Raw genomic sequence first — 20,981 nt, 5'->3', positions numbered from 1 at the left:
AAGGTAGGATTGTACATAGCTTGCACTAACTTTTATAAAGAACCAAATCAACACATAGACATTGACAAACATGACACTCACACACACACTTCGGAACACACACACACACACACACACACACACACACACACACACACACACACACACACACACACACACACACACACACACACACACAGAGACAGCACATGCATGCACCTCACATACACGCATGCACACACACACACGCATGCACACACACACATAATGAACACACACACACACACACACACACACACGCACATGGCTGTTTGATCTGTTTTGAACAATTTTGCATGACAGTTAAAATCTTCATGTACACACATTACAGAAGTGCACTCAACCATTACATTCTTTCCTGTTGCGCAGTATACATTGGAGTGGTTATGGTCCGAGCTTGTGCGCAGTGTGGTTGTTTGCTGAGCTAATGCCTTGTCAATGTCATTTTCTCCTACACTTCTCTCATGCTAACTATTACTGTCACAAGCAATATGTCTAAACCTCATTTTTCTTGTCAGTGCGCCTGTTGGCCCAACCTTCTTTGATGTCTATACTTTGCATGTCGTCGTGGTGGATTTGTGTCATGTTTTTTCGTGTGTGTGTTTTTTTTTCGGGTGGGGGGGGGGGGGGAGGGGAGGGTGCAGTAAGATTGTTAGGTTATGTGAATGGAAAGAGACAATGCTAGTAGATGTGTGTTTGTGAATCTGTTCAAACAGACAGACGCACGCACTCATGCATGGGCCTGCATGCACGCACGCATGGGCCTGCACGCACGCACACACACACACACACACACACACACACATGCACGCACACACGCACACACACACATATATATTCTCTCTCTCTCTCTCTCTCTCTCTCTCTCTCTCTCTCTCTCTCTCTCTCTCTCTCTCTCTCTCTCTCTCTCTCTCGGTTGTGCGCACATAAAAGTCTTGAATCATCACAACTCTTGTAGAAAATAACTGGAATTGTAGAATTATACGCAAGTGGAATGGTAGTCAAGTGCAAGAAAGAAGGAACGTTGAGAAAGAAAGCATATGAGCAAGAAATAACACTGTCTGCATGTATATGCCAGTCAGAAGCACTCAATCAGACATAATTTAAATGGACTGTCTGTCAGAAACATTATTTCAATCTTGAGTGCGATTTGTTCCCTGAGACTGTCACAAAAGAACAGTTAGTGGTCTACTATTGTCGCAAGAGAACTCGTTGTATTCTACTTATCGTCACGCTCATAAGAAAAATACCTATCTCAGTGTTAGGCATTTCTCCAGTGAAACCACAGGGGAAGCTACTGGAAGGGTATCTATCATGTGATAGAGAGTACAAACTCTCAGACCACCGGAAACCATGCCACGGTGACGTAAGCAAAACTGCCGATCTCGTTTCTTGAGTTAGGCACTATTTCTTTATGATACAGGAAGACTTGTTTTGTGAATTTGAAAGTATGCAAACGCTCTTTGTGGGTTCTTTCTTTCTTTATTTGGTGTTTTACGTCGTTTTCAACCACGAAGGTTATATCGCGACGGGGGAAGGGGGGAGATGGGATAGAGCCACTTGTCAATTGTTTCTTGTTCACAAAAGCACTAATCAAACATTTGCTCCAGGGGCTTGCAACGTAGTACAATATATTACCTTACTGGGAGAATGCAAGTTTCCAGTACAAAGGACTTAACATTTCTTACATACTGCTTGACTAAAATATTTACAAAAATTGACTATATTCTATACAAGAAACACTTAACAAGGGTAAAAGGAGAAACAGAATCCGTTAGTCGCCTCTTACGACATGCTGGGGAGCATCGGGAAAATTCTTTCTCGTCCCAACCAATATGGGACTCCCCCTAACCTGCGGGGGGTCTTTGTGGGTTGCTACGCAGTTTTGCTGATTGAAAATGTTGCTGTCAGCTCTTTATCTCACGTTTATCCAGGTGACCTCGAGATAGGCAGTTTGCAACTTTTACTAAAATAAGAGAGGCAGATTGTTCAGAAACCAAAGAAAGTTTTTTGCGTTTTTCTCCAAATTTCAAAAAATGACATAGGCAATTATTTTATGAGCGTGACGTTATGTAAGTAAGTGTTGTCACCAAAAAACACAGCATGTTGTAAAAGAACACATGGTGTTCCGCTATTGCGACATTAAAAGAGCAATTAGGGTTCCATTTGGACATTATTGGTGCAAAGGAGCCCTTGTTGGTGACTTAGTGATCGTTCGTTGTGCGCCGTGATCTAGAACCTTTGGTGTTGACTGTTCTGTTGGCTTATTTTTGTCACCCCAGTGATTGGGACGCAAACACTGGTGTCGGTTGGCGCCGTGTAGAATCAAATTAGTAAGTGAAGTCGCGATCTCAGGCACTAAACACAAGATATATGGTCATTTCAGGCATTGACAGTTTATTCTGACAGGAGTCTTCTGTTCGGAGTATTTCCGAGAAGAAGATGAACACTGAAGCGTACATACTCCGGACAACACCTTCTTGGTCGTCTCAGGGGATATTTGTATAGCCAGCACACACGTCCGTTTAGGCCAAAGAAATAAATCTGTTTTCTGTAACTGTTATTACGAGAAAAAAAGTCCGTATATCGTCAGAAGCATATATTTTGGTAGCTTCGTTTTTAAAATGTAATGTTCCACCCGCACAAGAACACACAGACAGACAGACAGACAGACAGACAGACAGACACACACACACAGACACACACACACACACACACACACACACACACACACACACACACACACACACACACACACACACAAACAGTTTGTTGGGTTACCATAAACACAGAAACTTTTTGTTTAGCCTCAAGCGAGGTGTTGAATGCTTATCATGGTGACTTTTTCTCCGTCCAGTCAGCTCTTTTGAAGAGATCTGTCGTGCTGTAGCGAAGTCAATCTCTTGTGTCAAATCAATACTACTCGTTAGCAGTTCCAACGGTTCCAGATTATGGAGAAGTGCTGATTATCACAGACAGCTGCCAGGAGAACGCGTCTTTGATTGGCAGTGGAGATTCCCAAAGTCAGCAGGCTTTTTCTTTAGATCTGCCCTCTGATCAGTTTGAGTTTTGAAGCTGGGCTTAATGCCAGTTGTTATTGTTTATATGTTATTATTTCTCTATTTGTTTCCGTTGTTGTTTGTCCTCCAACTCTGTTGAAAATGAATCGTGAAAGCAGGTCATGAATAGAAAAAGGAAGATAAGGCTGGAACAGGCGGGAAGTTTTTCTGCGATTTTTCGGTGTTCTGAAAGACCCATAAATCATTCTGAGAAATTCCTGATTGCAAGAATGCGAATGTTTCTCCTAAAAACATTTGAAAGGAGCATGTCTACAATAAAAAAAAAAGTCTGTTGTATTTTTTTTGTACTTGTAAGATTTTGTTTGTTTGTTTACAATTTCATGCCCGTGACACGATTTAAACTGCCCTGCACATTATATGTGTTTATCATAAGAATCACGCGGTGTCACTGGAAAGTCTGTCTCATTGTGAACATATGTCATGGCAAGTTTCAGCAGATGTATTTATCTTTTTTATGTCTCGTTCATTCATTCTCTTATTAGGCCAAACAAAAATATTTGTTGGTTTAGGGTAACCCGACCGACCGACCCTATTTTTACCCGCAGACCCTAAAAAAGTTTCATTTCTAAAAAATAAGTCCAAAAAAACCAACCTGGCACATTTTGCGAATTATTCCGAGACTACAAAAAAATTATAAAAAAAAAAGTCGACCTACCGACCTTATATTTTGGGGTCATGCAACCTATATTTTTGTTTGGCCTTAGGTATCTTGAACAGCGGTGACATTCTTTGCGATGGAAGTAACAGAGGTAAAAAAGAAGAAGGAGGGAAAGCGAAAAAGAGAGGTTAAGTAGATTCTTCTGTTTTTTTATACCACGTTCCTAGTACTTCTTAAATATATATTTGAAGTGATGCAATTTATTCGATCAAATTTAAGAACTAGAAGAAGAAGAAGGACTGAAAGAGAGACAGAGAATAGTTTTTCTGTCCCTGGAGGAAGTCCGATTTAAATGTCTTTGATTATTTTTGTATCGGGTGTGACGCATCCGTTCTCGTCTTTCATCTCCTATCCTCTCAGCTCGTCCTCACGCATTTGACAGGACAGAAATAGAACTGCATCTGCCCTTCCCGATCGAACCCCTACTCACTGACTCTTCAGCACATCACTGGTTAAATGCGGTTCCCATTTGCAGTATAAAAGGAGATCCCAAGGTTTCTTACTGTCTTCCTTTCTTTCTCAAGTACACGTTAAGGAGAGATGAGATTCTTCCTCCTTTTGGAAGAATGTCACCATTAACTCCTCCTGGTACTCAAGTTTTGTACAAAAATATGGACGAGTTTCATTCAAATGAAGCAGTAAACAGCACCATGATCATGTGTGAATGATGGCATGTCTTCTCTTCATTCAGGAGTTAAACAAATCTGTATAAATCGAAACATTTTTTTCTTTTTTAAATTTGTCAACTTTTCTTCCTCCTTTTTTTGGGAAATTTTTCATTCACATCTCTGTAACTCTGTTATCAACTCGGTTCTTTCTCTTTGAGAGCACACTCGCGCACTTAATCCCAGATAGTTTGAAAGAGAGTCTCTACAATTTCTTTGAAAGAAACGATCCTCTCATAAATTGTGTAAGACCAGCTTCCACAATTGCCCAAATGGAATGTTTTTCTTTTAGAACACGCTCTTACTGCTACTCCCAGATAACTTAAAATAGAGTCTGTCCACTTTCATTTAGAGTATTATTTCTCTCAGAATATTGGAGAAAATAAACTCCACTCAAGTTGAATAACGGCGGGTTGTGAGAGAGAGAATCTCAAGCATTTTGACCCAAACCCGTTTGGACACATAGCCCCCTCCGCAACTTTCCATCCTGCAGGCTGGTAACAACGAACGTGGACTATTTGTCAGTTTGCTCTCACGTATTTACAAAGTGGGTGCTTGGGTCTATAGGGATTCAATCATCTTGAAGGCTGATACGAAAGGGAAAAAAACGTGGAATGTTTGTCCATTTGCGTCTCGCTTATTCACACCGTGGGAGGAGAATGCTATACAAAATCACCGATCAGATGATCGAGAACATGAAATGTTTGTCTGTTTACTCATGCACATAGTAGTGGCCAAGCTCAACAAATGCAAGTTGCTTGTACAAAATCGTTGATGAAATGACGGAGAACATGGAATGGTTGTCTGTTTACACTTCACGCATTCAGACAGTGGTTGCAAGACTCTAGGGATGCAGGACGCTATACAAAATCATCGATCAGATGAAGCTCCTCGTCAGTGTGTGAAAGGGAGCGCGATTTCGAGCGGCTCTTGGGCATTCGATGACGTCGCGAGGTCCTCACCTCCCTCTCTCCCCCTTGTTCAACCTCCACCTCCTCCTGTTCATTATCGTCATCGTTTCTCCCCATCTCCGTCAGGTTGAAGGACACTCTGGAGGGGGACGCGTGGTTGACGATGGTGGTGGTGGTGGAGGGGGAGAGGGAGGAGCAGCAGGGGCACTGGTTGCCACGCAAGAGGCAGGTGAAACACAGCGAATTAGCGGTGCACAAGGAGGTCAACCAGGCGGACAGCACGTGCCTCCCTGACGACGGGTGCGAGGAGGCCGCTCCGCGCTCAGTGCTGGTCCCCACGGAGCTGATGGAGACGCCTGCCTTCAGTCTGCGGCGCTCTTCCTTGTGCTTGATGTAGACGAGCCCCGCGCCGATGACGATGAAGAAGACTGGCGCCGAGAGCAGGATGGGGAAGCCCACCTCGGAGTCCTGCATGCACAGGGCGTGCAGCGTGTCCGTCATGTTGCGCGCACACAGCTGCAGCCCCGTGTGGTTGATCTTGTGTCGCTGGGACATGGTGATGTGCACGTCGATGTGCTGCCCGCACAGGCTGTTGAAGCCCACAGCCGTGTCTCTGCACGCCGCCAGCACGGACGAATCGGAGAGGAAGTCGAAGCGCTGGAACTGCGCCGGGTACATCCAGGCCACGCTGGTCCGGTTGGTGGCCGAAGAGTACAGGCCGCAGTGGGCCAGCTTGGCCACCAACGAGTCCAGCACAGCGCTGACGTCTTGACTGCAGTCCTGAGTGACCACCACCACCACGGCGATCACCATGGCAACCACGCTGACCGCTACGAGGAGTAACCCAGACACCCTCCTGCCCACGCAGCCGAAGCCAAAAACGGCGATGAGCAGAACGAGGCAGGTGTAGTAGGCCGGGATGCCCAGCGTGGAACACTGCCCGTGACTCTCCTCAACCAGCCCCTCCATGGGCGTGACGGCGTGTCGGCACTGGACCAGCAGCAGCAGGGACACACAGAAGATGACACAGCACGACAGCACGATCGTCACGAACAGCAGGCGCGTCAGGTACATCAGCAATGACCTGGACTCGTGAAGTTCAAGGTCGGCCAAGTCAAGGTCGTGTTGGCGGCGACCCCGCCCGCAGCGACGCCCCATCACAAAGGAGGGTTTGTTGAGGTTCTGTTGTCAGGGAAGGGTTAGATATGAAGGTCGTTGCATTTTGGTAAAGGGCGGATTTATAGTCGTGCTATCTGTGAGAGCATTTCCATGACGTCATGGCGGACTACGTCATCTGCTGGTTACATCACCTGCAGAATAAAGGAATGCATTAAAATGTATAAAGAGAGAGAGAGAGTCGGAGTCGGAGTCGGAAATTTTATTTGTTAGGCCTCCGGCCCATAACAAGACTGGTGACACATAATACAAGCGAACAATGTTTAGAAGAAGCAACCTTATGGACCTGCATCTTGCAACTGTGCATTTTCCAGAGAATCAGTGCGAAATCGTATAGCTTTGTAAATATACGTTGCTAACTGTCTTACCACTTGGCCATTTGTAGAGGATAGTAATTGGCACATTCTAAACATGGATGGGTTCCGATAATACTTTGAGGCTATTAATTCAACTCTGATCTCATTAAATGAGGGACAAACAAGTAAAAAATGAACTTCCGTCTCAAGTGTATCATCTGACCACAAAGGGCAAAGTCTGTCTACGTTATTCACATTGGGTTTATACTGTAAATAGTGGTTATTTAAGGGTGACATACCAAATCTGAAACGTGCTAACATTCTCCTCAAATGAACATTTCTTATCTGATACAAATAACCACTCATACACAAGGACTGCTTAAATAACGAATACACATGATAAAACACGTGTGATTCAAGGGAACTATGCCAATCCTGTCTAAAGCAATCGACAAGTCTTTGGCGAAATTCTCTTACAAACGTGGAAATATCACCAACACCTTGTGCTTCCCACACTTCACCAAATCCATACTTGTACAAAACATTACGAACGTTACAAGCCCATGTCGTGTAATTTTGCCTTTGTATAGACAATAACATATTATACACTTTCTTGGGGTACCTGTTGCCATCCATCCGAGTTAATCAAAGCCAAAACTTCATACACTTTATGTGCGTTACCACAAACAGAGGATAACGTCCTGTTTCACCGTAAACTATATGCCTTGGTGACTTCGAATGGACACCGACAAACCTTTTAATGGCAGACAAATGTACTCTTTCAACAATTTGTTGATCAGCAGAGAGTCCCCAGACCTCCGAACCGTACGTCAAGATCGGTTGTATTTGACTGTCAAACAGTTTAAAAAACGTATCAGGAGAATATTCCCCAATACTCCATAGAAGTTTGAGGATAGCTGATACTCCCTTTCTCGCGCGATCAGCAAGGTCGTTTAGAGTGTGGGAAAAAGAGATTCTTGTGGACAAATAGACTCCTAAATATTTATACATGTTTACAACTTTCACTTCACTATCACCAAAGAACCATTTTTCTCGTAATGCCAAATGGCCACCGTTTCTAAACACAACTTTGTTCGATTTAGCCATATTTACGACTACCTCAAGCTTCTTTGAGGTGGTCAATAAAACATTTAGCTGGTTTTGCAAACCGATGACACTATCAGAGATTAAAACCACATCATCAGCAAACAACAAAATCAATAATTCGACTAAATCCGGTGACAATTGAATACCGTGTCTTCCATTTGCCATAATGTCTTTGGTTAATTCGTTAATAAACAATGAGAACAAATTCGGTGAGCAGTTTTTACCCTGTTTTAGGCCGACTGGACTCATGAATACATCTGAAAGTTCACCTCCTGCTCGAACACACGTTTTCACTGTCGTATACATACTTTTAAGGGCTAAAACAATCTTTCCATACATGCCATTCTGATCCAGTACTTTCCATAGTTTCTCCCTGTGAACAGAGTCAAACGCTTTCCGAAAATCTATAAAGGCTGCATACAGTTTTCTATGTCTCAACAACTGTTTCTGTACAACTCCAAACAGTGTAAATATGTGGTCTACTGTAGAGTGATCTTGGCGAAAACCAGCTTGCTCCTCCCCAACAACTTCGTTCTCTTCTATCCAATCAGAAATACGTTTATTCAAAATAAAACTATATAATTTGCTGCATACATTCAACAACGAAACACCTCTATAATTATCCGGTGAATCAATATCTCCTTTCTTATGAATTGGGTGCAAAATCGAGTGTGACCATTCAGAGAAAGAGAGAGAGAAAGAGAGAGAGAAGGGAGACTTATAGACAGGCAGCAGGTTGTTGAAATGATCGATGCTTTCGTAGCTCCTTGTGAAGGTGATCACGTCCATCCTCAAACGCGGGCAAAATCAGGAAAACAGCATGCTGTCGTTGCATACAACTAATTAATTTTGTGTGTGGAAAAACTATTTTGCATCCTCCGTGTTTTTGAGAACACATCTCAAGTCTGAAGGGGCTTGCGGCAGAAATCAGAGAAATAACAGGCTGTCGTAGCATACCAAGTGATTCCCTTCTATTGTTCTTTTCAGTGTAAAACATGATTTGCATCTCGAGTCTGAAGGCGCTTAACAACAGGCAGAAATCAGAGAAAACAGCAAGCTGTCGTAGGATACCATGTCATTACCACTCAATGTTCGTTTTTTTTGTGTAAAACATAATTTGTATCTCGAGTCTGTGTGAGACCTTTGAGAGACATTGCTTTGATTTTTTGTAATGTCCGCCATTATTGTGAGCTCTATCGATCGCTCTTATAGAATTCCTCTTGCAAAAAGTTCAATTCAATAAAAACCACCCGCTGCAACAATGCATAGAATACCAGAACACAAACCCGCTGAAAGCATTCAAGTGTTTGAAGGCACGCGGCCTTTCGTCTGTATACTTTCGGTTTTCAGTGAAACTTGATATAGTTAAGCCCTACATCTGCGCGTTCAACACCCAGGAACGCAACCGGCTCAGTTTCAGAGCAGACTATCAAAGAGTATCGATAAACTCAGTGATCGCAGTAGGTGTGTTTTAAACGGGTATTAAAGACGCAGTCCTTGTCGTGAAAACAGTTCGGCTTACTCTTTCAGAGCTGCCAAGGATTTTTTTGTTATCAAGAATAAGACTTGGGACTTCCACTTGGTCACATACCAACAGTCAACATCCCGACTGCTTCCGGCGCAGAATTTTAGTTTTTATGAAATAAACCAATAGTGTCCGCTAAGAAATTGTTTGATACCAAAGGTCCTATTGTGCAGAGAGAACTCCCAGGCAGTTGGGTGTTGGTGTGTGTTGAAGTGGAGGGATGGCCTTATCCCAACACCCAGGAGGTTATTCCCTACACAATCCTGGCCCGACTGGAGATGGTCAGCACAACTGTATCATGGGAAGCAGTGTTCCTTTAACTTTGTAATGGCAAGAGGACTACAAACCGGTAACTTGGTCACGGGAAAACCGGTCAAACTTAGATGATAAGAAAAACTGTGAGATGATACCAACATCGCTTTTACGGTATTCTCCCATAACAATCGGTACAATACCTAAAATCGCCGGTAAACTGCAGTAAACTGAGGCCAAAGTTTTATGAAATCGGAATAAAAACAAGATTTGTTTTTATATTATTGGAACGTTTAATTCAGGACAAAACCTAACATTCACAAGAACTTCGACCTATTGATTGATTAATTGTTGTTGCTTTTTGGGCCAAATCAGGACCCCTTCGACCTATTGGCCTTTAAATTGTACAACAAAACAACAAACAAAAATAATGAGTCTGTGCCACTTATTGATGGCCGCAGGAGCGGTCATCTATTGGAATGCATTCGGAGAGGTGACATGTCTCGTTTCGGTTACCGTTCTCACGAGATCAGTTACAGTTTTTTTCCTCTCTCTCTCTCTGTATCTATGTCTTTGTCTTTCTATGTCTGTCTCTGTCTATATGTGTGTGTGTCTCTCTCTCTCTCGCTCTCGCTCTCTCATCCGACTCCTGGCACACAGGTCAAAGCAGAGGTTAACTTGAGTTCACGTGTACCCAGCAGGAGGGGGGTGATTCGGGTCAGAAGTGGGTTAAGCACTTTAGTCTTCAGTCTTTGGGTTATTGCTTTCAGTGGAGAAGATGCCAACATGAAATTGCACTATGCTCTACTATTTATTGTCCTTGTCTATCGGACACGAAGAAGGGAAGCTACAATCGCCCCAGGCCATATATACTCTTTGTTTCCTGAGCCTGGACCATTGAGACGGTTACCTCATAGATCTGTTCATTCTTCAGTTTTTCGGTGTCAAAAGTTATACGTACCCCCATTCCACACAACCGTTCTTTGTCCCGTTTCCAACCGTACCAACCAAGGACTGCTGCCACAACAATGGAACGCTGCACAAACGGCCGTTTTTTGGCATCTTTCAGCAGCGTCTGACCATAGTGGCAGCCGTCCTTGGTCGGTAAGGGAACGGGACCTGGAACGGATGTTTGGAATGCGGGTATGACAACTCAGTGTGTGAGAGCGCTACCGTTGCGTTTCCGTTGTTTTAAGTTTCGTTAACGATCCAAGCGTTCCGTTACCGATGGGTTGAGGTTCCGTTACCGTTCATTCGGATCGGGAGGGGAACGGCTAAAAAATTGAACATGCAGCCCAAACTCAGCCGTCCCTACCGACCCTACCGTTCCGTTAACGATCAGTTACGTTCATTGCGGTTCTGTCCCGATCCCTCCCGTGCCCGCACCGTTCCTTGGTCGGTACGGGAACGGGACCTAGAACGGTTGTGTGGAAAGGGGGTATAAGACTCGACCACTTGGCTTATGGTGGAGACAGCTGGAAGATCTCTGGATATAATGGAAGAGGAGTAGTCTTACTTTTAGAAAATGTGTACTCTGCCTTGCAGATTAGAAATTTGTGCTGTCGGGGCTGGGTGAAGGGAGTGGAGGGTAAGGGGGTGGGGGGAGGTTAAGCGAGGGGTAAGAGAGACGAAATAGAAAACTGGACAGGGAAAAGTCACTGCCTGAAGTATTCAATAAAGCCACACACAAAAAAAGAAATTACCACATATGCAGGTTTTCAATTCATATTTTTGCAAAGTATCTGCACAAGCATGTGTGCCTCTGTGAGTATGTTCGTGGCTGCTTTCATGGGGTGCCTGTATCCTCAGGAATTTGAGGATTTCTTTTATCTCTCTTTTTCTGACACCGTTGATTTAACGTCATTTTTACAGGACAGTTTTTTTCCTTTCAGTTATAAGTTGTAGTAGTTTGACCTTATTGTTTTAGGACAAGTAGAGCTCGTTCACCAGTAGCAAAGACTCACTCAGTCCGTCAGTGTGCCTGAGTGTGTGTAATGGGGGGGGGGGGGGGGGGGTTTCCCGTGACCGGCCACCTGCAATGTACGGACAGGTTTGCACTGGCCCAAGGGTGTCCGTTCATGAGAGGGACTGCTGTAACAGCAAAACTAGTGTGAAACATAAGTAATCAATTTATCCACTTGACTATATTCACAACAGGGACCGATTACTCTTCCTGGCATGTTTTTATGCCCACGGATTTTCAAATACTCTGCAACACATGTAACCCAAATTCAACATGTGCCCGTACAATACCGCTTCTTTTATGAAAATATTGCTTCGGCCATGTTGATTTTAATCAACCAATTTTCTTGTCTTCTAATGTGATTAAGTTGAGATCTGACGTTTGTCTTAAGTTGTATGGCATTTGTTAATATGTTGACAAGAAGTTGTTCGTAAATGTAATGTTACCAGATACTGTTGTGCTCCTCGTGTGGATACTTTGGACACGCACACACGTTTATATCATCCTGCTTGTGCACGTGCGCAGATTGTTTTGTTTTCCTTCCTTACCTCTTGTTATTGGTAATTACCCTATTTCTCGGCTTTCCCTAGTTCTCGACTCACCCTATTCCTCAAAGTACCCTATTTCTAATTTCCTCTCTCATTTTCTGTTGCCCGTTTCGTATTTCGTATTGCATTTCTAGTATCCATTCAACACAGCCTCACATCGCTGTCGTTCGTCTAATCTCATGTTACCTACTTCAGGTGGATATTGCCGCTTGAATCGTGTGATTTTAACTCCTTGCTCTTTTGTTGCAGTTTCAAACTTTACATCTCGTTTTAACAGCATGGCTGTGTTTTTAATTTAATTCAATTTGAGTTGGTAGCAAAGTAATCCTAAAGTGATGTGGTGTTGTTGGAATTCCAAGCTTGAAAACAAACTCCTTCTGAAGAAAAACACACACGAAAACAAAAACAACAAAATCATAATATGTGGCGGATGTATGGCAAAACAATCTTCGAATAAGAACAGTGGTGTTTTTAAAAGTTGGGATTCAATGGTTTGAATACACCTTCAAGCTGTACTGAACTGTCGGCATGAGTTTTTTTGTGCGGCAGATAATCCTAGGGTGATGACTTTGTTGTTGTCGGAATTTCAAGCTTTGAAATCAGACTCCGACTGAAATTAATACATTTACAAAAATATAATCTTCTTCTTCTTCGTTCATGGGCTGAAACTCCAACGTTCACTCATGTTTTGTACGAGTGGGTATTTACGTGTATGGCCGTTTTTACCCCGCCATTTAGGCAGCCATACGCCGCATTCGAGGGGAAGCATGCTTGGTATTTTCGTGTTTCTATAACCCACCGAACTCGGACATGGATCACAGGATCTTTTCCGTGCGCACTTGGTCTTGTGCTTGCGTGTACACGCGAAGGGGGATAAGGCACTAGCAGGTCTGCACATAAGTTGACCCGGGAGATCGGAACAATTAGGAGACCGATGTCTTATCCACTAGGCCACTGCGCCCGTCTCAAAAATATAATAAAAAATAAGAATAGAAAACTTGCGGCGGTGGTAACGCAAAACATTCATTCTTGACAGAAGAAAGTGACAAAGCGGCAGCGAAAACCTCTTTGTAGACACCCCCACCCCAAACATCTTCAAGGCCTTTCCTTCCACATTCTCTGATTATAACATCTCTAAATGTATCTCGATTGTTCTCGCGGTTAAGCCCTGATTTTCACCGCTGTTGGAGGTCTTCAAAGGAGGTTCTACTGTAGCAGAGCGGTTGACAGAAAAGCGGGTAAAGCAATCGATACAGGTGTCAGGCGATCTGTTTACGAGCACGTGAAAACTGTGCACTATAATCAGTCGCACTGTCCGCTGTGACTCCTCTAGTCCGGTCAACAAAAGGATCATCTTGTCTTGTCGCCAGGAAGCACAGGCGCTAAAAATGGAGCATTTGTGTTTTGGTGCAAATAAATCTCTGTGTCTGTCTCTCTGTTTATCGTCGCGCAAGGGCGCCACCAACGCGTTTCCCATGTGCATAGACGTAATAAATGCTCTTTGATCGTTTTCTTTCAATGACAGTAAGTTTGCTAGTAGACACATACTCACGTCGCTCCCGTCAAGTTACCCATCTGCCGCAAGAACAAGGTTAAAGTCATGAACATTTCCCTAGCTCAACAGAACTAATGAAAAGTGGAGTTTTTCCCGTCTTATTGCTTCCATTTTGCTAACGTCAAAGGGATATTTCTTCTCGTTTAAGCGATCATGTTTGCCACCACATATCTCTTCAGGCGTTTTCTTGCAGATAAGAGCACCCTTTTACTTAAGCACAAGCCACAAAATCAACTTTATTGTGCAAAGTGGGACATTTTTAATAATTATTTTGTAAGCTTCCAAGCTAAAATGCAATCCCATAGTCTGGATTTCATCAAAGATTGCTTGACCAAAATGTCAATAAATTTGATAAAAAAATGAGGGCGTGACAGTCCCGCCTCAACTCACTAAATGCCGAATATGACGTCATCATGGCCTGGGAATATTATCTGGAAGAATGTTTATGATATGTTACATAAAGATCGGTCAAGCAGTTTCATCGGAATCAATCTACACACACAAACCACGATCCTCGTCTCGATTCCTAGTCTATGTTAAAATATGTGGTCAAAACTGACTTGTTTAAATGTAAAAAGACACAAAACACCCCAAAAGAAACAAGTCGCGTAAGGCGAAATTACTACATTTAGTCAAGCTGTGGAACTCACAGAATGAAACGGAACGCACTGCATTTTTTCACAATGACCGTAGTCCGCCGCTTGTGCAAAACGGAGTGAAACTGACGAGCCTGTTCAGCGCGGTAGTGGTTTCGCTGTGCTGCATAGCACGTTTTTATATTTAGTCAAGTTTTGACTAAATATTTTAACATCGAGGGGGAATCGAAACGAGGGTCGTGGTGTATGTGCGTGTGTGTGTCTGTGTGTGTGTGTGTGTGTAGAGCGATTCAGACTAAACTACTGGACCGATCTTTATGAAATTTGACATGAGAGTTCCTGGGTATGAAATCCCCGAACGTTTTTTTCATTTTTTTGATAAATGTCTTTGATGACGTCATAACCGGCTTTTCGTGAAAGTTGAGGCGGCATTCAACCAAATTGGTTGAAATTTTGGTCAAGTAATCTTCGACGAAGCCCGGACTTCGGTATTGCATTTCAGCTTGGTGGCTTAAAAATTAATTAATGACTTTGGTCATTAAAAATCTGAAAATTGTAATAAAAATTAAAAATTTATAAAACGATCCAAATTTACGTTCATCTTATTCTCCATCATTTGCTGATTCCAAAAACATATAAATATGTTATATTCGGATTAAAAACAAGCTCTGAAAATTAAATATATAAAAATTATTATCAAAATTAAATTGTCGAAATCAATTTAAAAACACTTTCATCTTATTCCTTGTCGGTTCCTGATTCCAAAAACATATAGATATGATATGTTTGGATTAAAAACACGCTCAGAAAGTTAAAACAAAGAGAGGTACAGAAAAGCGTGCTATCCTTCTTAGAGCAACTACTACCCCGCTCTTCTTGTCAATTTCACTGCCTTTGCCATGAGCGGTGGACTGACGATGCTACGAGTATACGGTCTTGCTGAAAAATGGCATTGCGTTCAGTTTCATTCTGTGAGTTCGACAGCTACTTGACTAAATATTGTATTTTCGCCTTACCCGACTTGTTTAGTACCTCTCTTCGTTTTAACTTTCTGAGCGTGTTTTTAATCCAAACATATCATATCTATATGTTTTTGGAATCAGGAACCGACAAGGAATAAGATGAAATTGTTTTTAAATCGATTTCGGAAATTTAATTTTGATCATAATTTTTATATTTTTAATTTTCAGAGCTTGTTTTTGACTCACATGCGAAGCAAAAGTGAGTCTATGTACTCACCCGAGTCGTCCGTCCGTCCGTCCGTCCGTCCGTCCGTCCGGCCGGCCGTCCGGAAAACTTTAACGTTGGATATTTCTTGGATACTATTCAGTCTATCAGTACCAAATTTGGCAAGATGGTGTATGATGACAAGGCCCCAAAAAACATACATAGCATCTTGACCTTGCTTCAAGGTCAAGGTCGCAGGGGCCATAAATGTTGTCTAAAAACCAGCTATTTTTCACATTTTCCCCATTTTCTCTGAAGTTTTTGAGATTGAATACCTCACCTATATATGATATATAGGGCAAAGTAAGCCCCATCTTTTGATACCAGTTTAGTTTACCTTGCTTCAAGGTCAAGGTCACAGGAGCTCTTCAAAGTTGGATTGTATACATATTTTGAAGTGACCTTGACCCTGAACTATGGAAGATAACTGTTTCAAACTTAAAAATTATGTGGGGCACATGTTATACTTTCATCATGAGACACATTTGGTCACATATGATCAAGGTCAAGGTCACTTTGACCCTTATGAAATGTGACCAAAATAAGGTAGTGAACCACTAAAAGTGACCATATCTCATGGTAGAAAGAGCCAATAAGCACCATTGTACTTCCTATGTCTTGAATTAACAGCTTTGTGTTGCATGACCTTGGATGACCTTGACCTTGGGTCAAGGTCACATGTATTTTGGTAGGAAAAATGTGTAAAGCAGTTCTTAGTGTATGATGTCATTGCTAGGTTTAGTTATTTGAGGTCAAGCATGTGAGTCGTATGGGCTTTGCCCTTCTTGTTTATCCAAATATAACATATTTATATGTTTTTGGAATCAGAAAATGATGAAGAATAAGATGAACGTAAATTTGGATCGTTTTATAAAAAAACATTTTAATTATAATTTTCAGATTTTTAATGACTAAAGTCATTAATTAATTTTTAAGCCACCGAGCTGAAATGCAATACCGAAGTCCGGCCTTCGTCGAAGATTGCTTTACAAAAATGTCAATCAATTTGATTGAAAAATGAGGGTGTGACAGTGCCGCCTCAACTTTTACAAAAAGCCGGATATGACGTCATCAAAAGTATTTATCGAAAAAACGAAAAAAACGTCCGGGGATATCATTCCCAGGAACTCTCATGTAAAATTTCATAAAGATCGGTCCAGTAGTTTGGTCTGAATCGCTCTACACACACACACGCACAGACAGACAGACACACACACACACACACACACACACACATACACCATGTACCATGACCCTCGTCTCGATTCCCCCTCTATGTTAAAACATTTAGTCAAAACTTGACTAAATGTAAAAAAATGTAAATGAATGAAAATAAATGTCAAACACATTTTATGCTTACGGATGACGGACTTTATGGATGGTGCGGGGACAAAAACACCAACACCAACAACGACAATAAAAAATGTTATTGAGAATCACGTGGCATATTGTGTGTTGCCCCAAACTTTCTTTTGTTGTTGCTGTGTATTCGTCGAACTCTCTCCATTCATTGTGTAAGTAACTGCTGCACCCAGCCGCTGAGTTATGGTGTATTTGCATCGTCAGTGTCTGGATTATGTTGACACGGATCTAGGGGTACAATCGCTGAATGACGCAGTCTCTTTGCAATTTGCATTTTAAACGAAACGCCGACAAGACATAATGTAGACCGTGTCAACCTATTGTTGTGCTTGCTTTGTATCTTCTTTCAGTCTGTATGCAAGAATGTCCTTCACATTTAATAAGCAAACCGTACATATGAAACGTCTCGCGCAGTTGGTGGAGTTAATTGAATCGGTAACAGTGACCCCCCCCCCCTCTCTCTCTCTCCCCCCAGGTTTTGATAAAGTATAACATTTAATAGGAAAGTTGGCATGTTATTTCTCGTGTTGTATCCATCGGGGAGGTTGGTGTAAAGTTTACATGGTAAGAATGTTTTGAAACCATCACGTTTTCTGCTCTCATGGTTGTTGCCTTGAAATATATGCGATAACCGTTAATTTCAGTACTGAACTGACGCAGTCGTCTACTACGTAGGACAGTCAATCGAATCAGTCGACTGCTAAATGCTGTTCTAGCTCGAAATCTGTCGGAATAACACTTTTGCTTTTAACCGCGGGGAATTTTAAGCTCAATCATAATTTAGTAATGTGAAGACGATCAACTATATGTCACTAACACGGACGATGAAGCGGTTGAATACGCTTTCAGTGTTTGTTAGCGCACTCCAAGAGTGCGCTAACAGTTTTAGCACTTTGCCATTAGCCAATCAACTGTTTCATATGATTCTTGTCAAACCAGTACTTACTGACAATGTTAGTTATCCGTTTCTATTTCGTATCCTGATGTCACCCCTGTTTGTGATAAGCTGGCTGCGTATCAGTAATGACGATAACTGTATTCGTATTATGTCTCTCAAACAGGCAGGCTCCCACATACTAATATGTCTGAAACAGGCACACTCGCACACGAACTAGCCATTATCATGCCTACCTATGCCTAGTTACTGACTGACTGACTGACTAACCCGAATCAACCGACCCTGAGACTAGACAAACGATAAACGATAATAGTCAAACATTACCTTCGATCTTTGTATTCAAGTCTCCAGCTCGCATCAAGGATTACGTCCATATATAACGATGTTTTTCCTTTTGGGATACGATCCCACAAAAGTCCCTGTCACAATAATTTTCTTTCACAAACAGATCCTACAGAAGTCTCTGCCACCTGTAGTGTTTATCCCTTTTATACACGATCCCACATCACAGGTTAAACAGTGCATTTTGTTTCTCCGAACAGAATCGCACAAAAACACTTTCCACGCTGACGGAGTGTTACACCCTCTGTTCGCTGTAGTACGACTGTCTCTGTCGCCGCACGCTATCTGTCTGTGTCACAGGGCAAAGGGATAGACATGATATAAGGTATAGAGCCGCGGCCAAGTCTACCTGTGTGTGCTGTGACAAGATTAGTACGTCACTGTTGTAGTCAGCTTTGATAGCTACTGCGTGTCTTTGTTTGTTGTATGTGTGTGTGTGTGTGTGGGGGGGGGGGGGGGGGGTGGAGAGAAGAAGGAGGGAGATGGCAGAACAATATGGAGGGTAGGTAGTAGCGGATGGGACTGGTATGGAAAATATAAAGGACAAATGCGTATGCTGAGCGCTTTGACGCGGTGTGTGTGTGGGGGGGTGGGGGGGGGGGGTTACGGGGGCAGGGAGAATAGACGATTTTCGAAAATAACTTCACACGTGCTTCTGTCCACGTCTTTCCGACACACCCCTCGCTATAGTGATTGGCCCCTCCAATGTTTGTCTGAGTAAAAAGCAAGGGCATTGACTCTTTCACAACCCATACAAACTCGACATAGTTATTTTTTAGAATTCGTGTATTCTCTCGCTGGTGGTGGTGGTGGTATTGTCGTCGGTATTGTCGCTCTCTTCATTAAAGCTGTTGGGCTCACCAGGCTCTACATTCCTCCACTTGGTCTCATACCAAACATTAACAGCCGGTGTGCTCACTTTTGTAGAGTTAATTTAGTAAAAGGCGCTATAGTTGCATTCTAGGACAAAGATTCATCAAACAAATCCAACTCACCGCAGCAAGCAGTGAGTGTTCATTTTGGTTTGTGACAAAATGAGGATGTTGTTGTCCCACGTAAAAAGCCTAACCAGATCTGAGATGGTAAGGCGAGAAGGAGTGTGCCATACAAAAACCTTACATGTGACAGAACAGAAACACTGCAGAGACATTACAAGTGCAAACACTTGGGGAAACAGACACAAGATAGAGTGAAAGAAACGTCTATGACGCAAAGAATGACATGATAGGAATAAGGCATTATTATTGTCGGAACAATGTCTGATGTAATCGCATTACAAAAAATCGATATCAACGATTGTGTGTATGTGTGCGTGTGCGTGTGTGTGTGAAATTAAACTCTTTGTGCACTAGACAGAGCCATGGCTAAGGGCCCCGTCACACAGCGCTACGTCCTTACCACGACCATGCCGATCACTCCGATCTGAAAAAAGTTATCAAATCGGGGCTTATCCCCCTCAAAATCCAAAGCGTGGCCAATCGTGGGCCAAACGTGGGAGGATCTCCATGAGCGTGGTTTGGTCGGGGTGGGATCTGCTAGATCGGGAAGCTGCACGCTCTCCCTCCTCTTATTTTGAACTGCACAAAATAAGCGTAGCCGGGTCGGGGCGCAGTACAGTCTTGATGTAGTTTTTTTTATTTTTTTTTTTACATTTAGTCAAGTTTTGACTTTTGACTAAATGTTTTAACATAGAGGGGGAATCGAGACGAGGGTCGTGGTGTATGTGTGTGTGAGTGTGTGTGTGTGTGTGTGTGTGTGTGTGTGTGTGTGTGTGTGTGTGTGTGTGTGTGTGTGTGTGTGTGTGTGTGTGTGTGTGTGTGTGATTCAGACTAAACTACTGGACCGATCTTTATGAAATTTGACATGAGAGTTCCTGGGAATGATATCCCCGGACCTTTTTTTTCATTTTTTCGATAAATACCTTTGATGACGTCATATCCGGCTTTTTGTAAAAGTTGAGGCGGCACTGTCACACCCTCATTTTTCAATCAAATTGATTGAAATTTTGGCCAAGCAATCTTCGACGAAGGCAGGACTTTGGTATTGCATTTCAGCTTGGTGGCTTAAAAATTGATTAATGACTTTGGTCATTAAAAATCTGAAAATTGTAATTACATTTATTTTTTTTATATAAAACGATCCAAATTTACGTTAATCTTATTCTTCATCTTTTTCTGATTCCAAAAACATATTAATATGTTATATTCGGATTAAAAAAAAGCTCTGAAAATCCTAAAAATATAAAAATTATGATCAAAATTAAATTTCCGAAATCGATTTAAAAACAATTTCATCTTATTCCTTTTCGGTCCCTGATTCCAAAAACATATAGATATGATATGTTTGGATTAAAAACACGCTCAGAAAGTTAAAACGAAGAGAGGTACAGACAAGCGTGCTATGCAGCACAGCGAAACCACTACCGCGCTAAACAGGCTCGTCGGTTTCACTGCGTTTTGCACGAGCGGCGGACTACGGTCATTGTGTAAAAATGCAGTGCGTTTAGTTTCATTTTGTGAGTTCAACAGCTTGACTAAATGTAGTAATTTCGCCTTACGCGACTTGTTTTGTATTTGCCATGTGTTGGATTTTGACGGCGATTATATCCCACCTTCGAAGATGAACGGACCTGATGGTGGTTTTTTTACGACCACAGAGATCTTACGACGATGCTACCACGCTCCGTGTACGATAATGGCGTTCCCGCTACGTTCAAAACTTTGCCACGCTTTCTGTGGGCCACGACCCGGGTTTTGTGCAAGCGAAAAGAGAGCGTGCAGGTTCCCGACCCCACCCCGATCA

The 20,981-nt window shown here is 42.5% G+C and overlaps 2 protein-coding genes across 2 annotated transcripts in view; one reads left to right on the top strand and one right to left on the bottom strand.

The window, feature by feature from the left end:
- LOC138983651 (cilia- and flagella-associated protein 300-like) overlaps positions 1 to 20,981 on the top strand; it is a 121,999-nt gene that overhangs the window by 14,325 nt on the left and 86,693 nt on the right. The window lies entirely within an intron of this gene.
- On the bottom strand, positions 969 to 18,555 carry LOC138983649 (uncharacterized). Its single transcript, XM_070356929.1, has 2 exons — positions 18,162 to 18,555; positions 969 to 6,642 (listed from the first exon to the last, which is right to left on the bottom strand). The coding sequence occupies exon 2, from the start codon at positions 6,488 to 6,490 to the stop codon at positions 5,282 to 5,284; it is 1,209 nt and encodes a 402-aa protein (XP_070213030.1). The 5' UTR covers positions 6,491 to 6,642; positions 18,162 to 18,555; the 3' UTR covers positions 969 to 5,281.

This window comes from Littorina saxatilis, linkage group LG13 (genome assembly GCF_037325665.1).
Source record: "Littorina saxatilis isolate snail1 linkage group LG13, US_GU_Lsax_2.0, whole genome shotgun sequence".
In the NCBI taxonomy this organism is placed as follows: Eukaryota; Metazoa; Mollusca; class Gastropoda; order Littorinimorpha; family Littorinidae; genus Littorina; species Littorina saxatilis.
The sequence above is the reverse complement of the archived record's forward strand: the minus strand, read 5'-3'. Positions and strand labels throughout refer to the sequence as shown.

Coding starts and splice junctions, on each gene's coding strand:
- LOC138983649 (XM_070356929.1), bottom strand. CDS start 6,490: ATGGGGCGTCGCTGCGGGCGGGGTCGCCGCCAACACGACCTTGACTTG.